General features: G+C 42.0%; 1 protein-coding gene across 1 annotated transcript; it reads left to right on the top strand.

The window, feature by feature from the left end:
* Window positions 1-2,841: 2,841 nt before the first annotated feature.
* On the top strand, window positions 2,842-5,642 carry LOC133495805 (somatostatin receptor type 5). Its single transcript, XM_061810770.1, has one exon. The coding sequence runs from the start codon at window positions 3,683-3,685 to the stop codon at window positions 4,679-4,681; it is 999 nt and encodes a 332-aa protein (XP_061666754.1). The 5' UTR covers window positions 2,842-3,682; the 3' UTR covers window positions 4,682-5,642.
* The last annotated feature ends 1,393 nt before the right edge of the window (window positions 5,643-7,035 follow it).

The raw sequence follows: 7,035 nt of genomic DNA, 5'->3' as shown, positions 1-7,035 counted from the left end.
TGACTCGGAAAATGGGTGGGTATGGGTACTTCATATAGAAAAATGAAATACATTCAATTTAAAAATATAATGTGCTTCACTTACTATTAGAGAAGGGAGGCTGCGCTCAGCTCTTGCTAAGCAAGTGCAGGTTGCCATTGCTAGCGGTAAATTGCTCCTCGGCATCCTTTCCTTTCTGCTCTTTCAAAGTTAGGAAAATATGCCGTGCCTTTTCCCTGAATGAACATGAAGCCTATATTAAGCCTATGTTGATTCGGATCCTCGATCCATAACGTAAGTAATCTTTCCATCTCTGCAACGATCGAAGAACGTTTCTTCCTTTTTTTTTCTTCACAAAAAAAGTTGCTTCGTGATCACTTATCTATCCCTCACAGCGATGAAACCCTTCAGGTGCACTAAAACACGTTTGTTCTTAATAACAATCGTCACTAGTGAAGTAAATAAATGCCACCAGGATTTGAATCTGAAATGCCACAGTGTAACTTTTCAATGTTAACAATTCAACAGGCTACAATTCGCTGTCTGAAATTCAACCGGCTACAATTCTCTGTCTAAAATTCACCGTCTGTGCCACCAGGCAGGGTTACTTAAGGTCAGAACTGAACACCCAGCCAATCGCAGTTACACGTTCTTAGTCACGTGACGTCACATACAGCGAATTGTAGCCGGTTGAATTGTTAACATTGAAAAGTTACACTGAAATACAACTAATGAAAATGTGATCACTTTACATTTCAAATTCAAATCCCGGTGGCACATATTTACTTCCATACGCCATGGTCATCCGACTGAAACCCGAGTCTTTACGTCCTTCATGTCTGTTGGTGTTAATCCTTTCTCTGTTTTTTTTTTTTTTTTTTTTAAATGATGTTAAGCTTCGGTTCCACGGTCAAAAAAAGAAAAAAAATCACTTTCTTCTTTTTGGCCATAATGTGCAAAAAGGTGGGCAAAAAGGGCAAATAAGCTCCTAGCACACAAACAGACAAGTCATATGTGTGAGTTAAGCAGAAACACTGGTGCTGGGGCCATAATGGCGGACAAGACTTGGGTGTCGTAAAGTCGGCATGTTTTAGGTTGAGACCATCTTAAACTGAGAAGTCCCTGTACTTATAGTGCGCCATACTTGAGGTTTTTTTTTTTGTGTGCGTTGGTCAATAAAAACTAATAGAACAGCTGAAACACTTGAGACTTGAGGTCTTGATTTTGAAACCAGTCTCAAGACCACATTTTGAAGGTCTTGGTCTTGTCTCCTAATCAACTGAGAAATGCTGCTCTTGTCTCAGTCTTGGTCTGGCGAGACTCAGGATTTTCCACCAAGATCACTTGAGACCAGTGCTTATTGTTATTCTTCAACCTCATTGATATGTTCATATTTTATTACCCCCACCCCCCACCCCCAACCCCTAATGACTGAGGTACACAGGTCACAAAACACACCATTGTCTTATGTTTATAAATTGCAGCCAAGCTCTCATGCGGAGATGTATTTTTTGCAAGATCTTAGTGGAAAAAAAGATTAAAAACTTTTGCATCTTGTGCTTTGAATGCGTTGTTAGATGTTTTTGGCTGGCAAATGTGTTTAAAAGAAAAATAAAGAGAGAAAGCTCTTTACAACCTTGTCAAGGTTTTTATAAAGTTGATTTTTATAGTCTTGGTCTTGTCTCGGTCTTGCCCTGTCACGGTTTTGATCTTGAGTAAGGATGGACTGTCGGAAATCTTGGGCTTTGTCTCAGTGAGTTCTGGATGTAGGTCTCGGTTTTAGATCGCGTGGTCTTGAGCACAACACTACGACACAGGCTTCTCATTTTATGACAGTATTATTAAAGGCTATGGTGGCGACATAACCCAAAATGATGTAAATCAGAACACTCCACAATCTGTAATCTTTAACACAGTAGTAAAGTTATAAAATCATTTACTTTGCATGGAAAATTCCTCTAGGGCATAAATATAAAATTAATGAAAAACAGCATGGCAGTGTCAAAGTGCAAATTCTTGTTCCGTGTATTTTTACATCATTGCAAAATCAAATCATAAACTGAAGCGCTGTTCATTTCCATTCACACTGGACTAGATTTTAAGAAAAAGGGGGCACTTTTAATTGTATCTAAGATAGCCCAAATAATTACACCCTCCCCCCCTCCACCAAAATGGAAACATTTTATCTCGTTTTTCTAATAAGCCATGATTTGTTCATCCGAGTATGATTCTATTTGCCAAATGTGCCATGTATGGAAAGATAGGAAGTGGCGGTACAAGTGGAAACTCAAGAGAATATGGATATTTTAGCCTTTGATGAATAAAACAGACTTTAATCTCAATGTTTGCTGGCATGTTCCTTTGCTGTCTGCCTCCGCTGTCCTCTAAAAGCGTTAAGAGATGAATACCAGAATGACACCAAAGTGAAATATTGCCCGTGAAATATGAAGCACCTCCACGGTGTTTTGTGGAATGATTAATAGAGGATGTAGAGGTGGGCCACGTCGTATGAAGTGTTGGCAGAAGAGCCGCAGCCTAATCAGCTTCAACTACAAAAGCATTCCCCATCTCAGTTAACTGGAACTTGTGGCCAAATTGGAAATGCCGTACATCTCCATGAATCTTCTGATGAATGAGTCCCAAGACAGTGGAGAGAAGTGTTAAGTGTCTTTGGAATCGTATCATAATCTGGATAAACACTTATGGCATGGGAAATAATTGGCTGGCTTGGTTATTTTGTGGAACTTGGGGGTGGGGGGTGGGGGGGGGGGGGGGGGGCTCAAGAGGATTTCTGGGGGTATTCCAGCTATGCGTGTCAGAGTGGCAACAGGATGGAGCTCATCGCTCATACATGGTCTTTAATCTTAGCCGCCACCCCCTTAGCCTGCTTGCTCCAACCCTTTCCTCACTGGGTATATCTTCGTCTTTTATAACATCCCAAAGCAAAACAAAACGGGGCGGTCAAAGATGCAAGAAAACAGCGTCCAAACAGCAAAAGTCCTGAGAAAACAGACGTGAGACACTTCTTTCCTGTGTGGGGATTTACCCGAGTGAGGGAGTGATGGTATCTGTGTAGGTGGTGACCCCCAGTTTCAACTATGAGCTTAAGGGGTGGAGTGCGTGGAGGCATAATAGATTGAAGGAGGAGGGGGGGTGTGAAGTAAACAGAAGCAGAGGGAGGACATGGGGGAGAAAAAAAGTTATGAAAACAAGAGTATGGGAGCAGATGGGGTTTACCTTGGAAACAAGCATTACAGCAGAGAACTTGGGGGTGGGGGTGAGGTGGGGGGGAAACTCAGGAGGGGCTTTAGCCAAGCTGGACTTTATCACAGTCTCTGGAGACTGATGAACAAGGGGGTGGACGGGATCCAGGCACGCACAAACACACAGCAGCGCTCGTCACACACCACGGGGGGAAGGTATATAAAAAGGGATCCCAGGGAGAAAGAGCGGCCACTAAAGCATCCGTCCTGTCCGTTTGAAGAGTGTTCATGCAAAGGACTATACCTTGACACGTCTTGCTTTTAACAAATAAAAGGTCGGAGCAGATGAGGTGATGTTGAAGAGTACCCGAAGCCTGAATTTGATGTTTTGGGTTTTTTTTTTTCCTTCGGGTCCTTCCATTTGAGTACTTCGTACTTCGAGAGGTGAGAGAAAGTTAAACGGGAGCACGGCCTGTGATTTAATTTTCATTTCATGCAGAATGGAAGTGGGTATAGACAACTGGACTTACGTGGATGAACACTTTGACTTCGAGGAGCATATTGATGGTTTACGTGTCGTCATGGCAATTCTTTACCTTGTGGTGTGCATCGTGGGACTCGCCGGGAACTCACTGGTGATAGTGGCCATTTTGAAATTGGACAAAATGTCGTCGGCCACCACGGTGTACATCTTCAACCTGGCGCTAGCCGACGGCCTCTTCATGGTCGGGCTCCCATTCATCGCCAGCCAGAACTTTCTGAGCCGCTGGCTGTTTGGCAGCGCGGCGTGTAAAGCGGTAATGGTGCTGGACGGCATCAACCAGTTCACAAGTGTGTTCTGTCTGACGGCGATGAGCATCGACCGCTACATGGCGCTTGCCGACCCGCTAAGGTTCGCCTCCTGGAGGACACCACGCTGTGCCAAGATCATTTCGGCCTTGCTGTGGCTTTTTTCCCTCCTCACCATCCTTCCCATGGCGCTCCACTTCTCGGCGGACCGAGGCCTATGCATTCCGGATCTCGTTTCCAACATTTGGTGGCTGGGCGTCCTGTCTTACACCTTCATCTTGGGTTTTGCGCTCCCGTTCACCATCATGACGGCATCGTACACGGCCTTGCTGCTCACCCTGAGGTCGCAGCGACTCCGGGCTACCGTGCCCGACCTTGAGAATCGCCGGCCGGAGCGTCAGGTCACCAAAATGGTGGTCGCCGTGGTGGTTGTGTTCGGTATGTGCTGGCTGCCATTTTATACCGTCAACTTCTGCTCCACATATCAAGCCAACCTTATTTTTGCCCGGCTGTTCGAGTTCTTGGTCTTGCTGTCGTACTCGTGGAGCTGCGCCAACCCCATCCTCTATACGTGTTTCTCGGACACCTTCAGGAGGCACTTCCGGGTCCTCCTGTGCTCAGCCGCTAAGTCTTCTCCCAGCATGCAATGCGACACCGAGCGATACGATCTAAATGTCACAGAAGTGCAGGACGTCACCATTCTAGCATAGAGAGACAATGTTAAAACTATTTCATTTATCGTATCGCACAATTGTACACACATTTTGGAAGAAGTATAAAATTTAGATTTGTCTCCAAGGGTGAAGATGTGCATTGTTTTATTTTATTCCTATGCAACCTCATTTGCTACCGTTTATTATGTCAACAGAGGATTTTGGGGATTTTCGGGGTTGTTTGAAACAGCAAATTCATTAGGAGGACGTTGCTTTAATTTAATTTAATTCGATTTTAATTCATGTACAGCATTTTGTTAAAGCTGCAGATTTTTAAAGTGGTCTATAAATAAAGTTGAGGAGTCATTTAAAAAAAAAGTTCCAAAAATACACAAAGCATGTTCCTATTTGACTTTGAGGAATTGATAACACTTTATATTTATCATACCTTGGTGAGCTCTTTCGGACTCTGGCTCGTTGCATAATCTGCTTTATAAAAATTATTTTTATAATTCCATCCACTCTGCTTCGTCTCCTGTTCTGCTGCAATTTTTGTTGACAGCTGGTGTGGAAACAGATGAACGTGGCCCAGTGGCTCCAAGCTAAAGCAGCACAGGGATATGAAAGGAGAACTCCAGATTTTAATTTATTGTCAAAATGAATTTATGCACATGTAAATGAGAAACTTTATCTCACTATGACATTTTGCTTAAAAATTATTTCTCCGCACATTTTTTTACTATTATATTTGAGAAAACTAACTGCATATTTTTTACAGAGCATGTGCTGCCTTTTTAGAATTTTGGGTGAATATTTTGTTCAACAGAAGGAATATTCGGAAGCATTTTAATCATTGTATGAATGAAAAAAAATGTATGTGAGTGACAATCTGTGCTATTTTTAATGATAAAATTGGTGTACGAATACTTGCAATTGTTATTGGATGAAATGTGACTTTTTTTTAAGAGCTGTAAATAAATATGTGGGAATTTATAGTCTCAATAACTCATTACATACTTTGCGAAGAAGATTTTTTTTAATCATGGTTCTGTTTCTGAATATTGTGAAAATAAAGATCGCTCCTTGCAAAGCATCATCATGATTTTCTGTACACTGGCAGTACTCCCTTGGAGCACAATTCAATATTATTGTACATTAGTACTACAATCACTTCATACAAATATAGTAGGCACATAATGAAAATGACTCATTTTAAAAGTGGTGGCGTATGACCCCTTTTACCATTTTCAATATACATAAGCATTAGAGGAAATAAATGGAAGGATTCACGTATAATCAGGTGCATTTTGCAAGGGAGTCTAGAGAGATTTTATTTTCCTTTGTCACATTTATTTGACTCATGGCCACTAGCTTGAGGCAAAACCTTGTACCTCCATCATGTGCTTGAACATGGCCATTAATATTCATGGTTTATTCAATTATATAATCACATCTTTAGCCGGAAGAGAGCCCTCCACACAGTTAATGGAAAAGCTGTGATTGAGTTCGAGCCAATTTTCAAATAACGATAAACTGCAGTAAACATACTTGGCGCAGGTAATGCTGACACTTCTCTCGCTATGTTGTGGTGATGCCATTTGAGAGCTTTTTCTATTACTAATTGAGACTGACATACTCTGCTCTGCTAGGTATTGGGTTTGGACCCCCTTTAGCCATCATTACAGTACGAACAAGCAAGCCGAGGGTCTACTTCACCGTCTGCTTACCCTCGGGACACTGCGTGTCCCGGAAATTCCGCGAGCCGAGACCCACTTGTTGAGAGACGCGTATTGTTCAAACTCACTAATAAACCTTTCTTCCACATCTCAAAGTCTGAAAGAGCGCCAAGAAGCGGAATTTCACTGACACTAAAAGAGGAGACAGAGTGCAGCGGGATGCATCTGAAAGTTCATATTGGAGCAAATATATCTGGAATGTTTCTTCTGTGACAATAGCCTCTTGGAGATTCATCCATGATATCACTTTTTTTGGGAATATGAATAAAACATTCACATGTTGTCATGGTTGAAGTATTTATGACATCCCTGTATTGAATCCTCTTGCCAGACCGCTGTTCAAATATACATAAAATGCGTATACTTGCGTTGTCTCCAGGATTCTCTGCTACCCAATTTCAGGAAAGTAGGAAAGGTCCACAAGAGTGGTGAACCTCCTATTTTTCATTATTAATCATATTCAAAAACTCAGACGACTTGAGGTGATGCGGGGGTCAAGAGTTTATTTTATTCCTTCAAAGTGCTTTTTTTTTCTTATCCTAAAAGGTCATAGTACTTTTTGCTCATGATCAGCAAAGCAAATGAAAAATTTAAAAAAAGGCGGACTCAGCTGAGAGAAACAGCAGACTGGTTTACCAACATCCTCCACCAATTCTGATACACTCACAAAGTAAA

This window comes from Syngnathoides biaculeatus, chromosome 22 (genome assembly GCF_019802595.1).
Source record: "Syngnathoides biaculeatus isolate LvHL_M chromosome 22, ASM1980259v1, whole genome shotgun sequence".
NCBI classification, from domain to species: domain Eukaryota; kingdom Metazoa; phylum Chordata; class Actinopteri; order Syngnathiformes; family Syngnathidae; genus Syngnathoides; species Syngnathoides biaculeatus.
This window is presented reverse-complemented; position numbering and strand designations above follow the sequence as displayed.

Bases quoted from the DNA above. Each gene is read 5' to 3' on its own strand.
- LOC133495805 (XM_061810770.1), top strand. From the start codon at position 3,683: ATGGAAGTGGGTATAGACAACTGGACTTACGTGGATGAACACTTTGAC.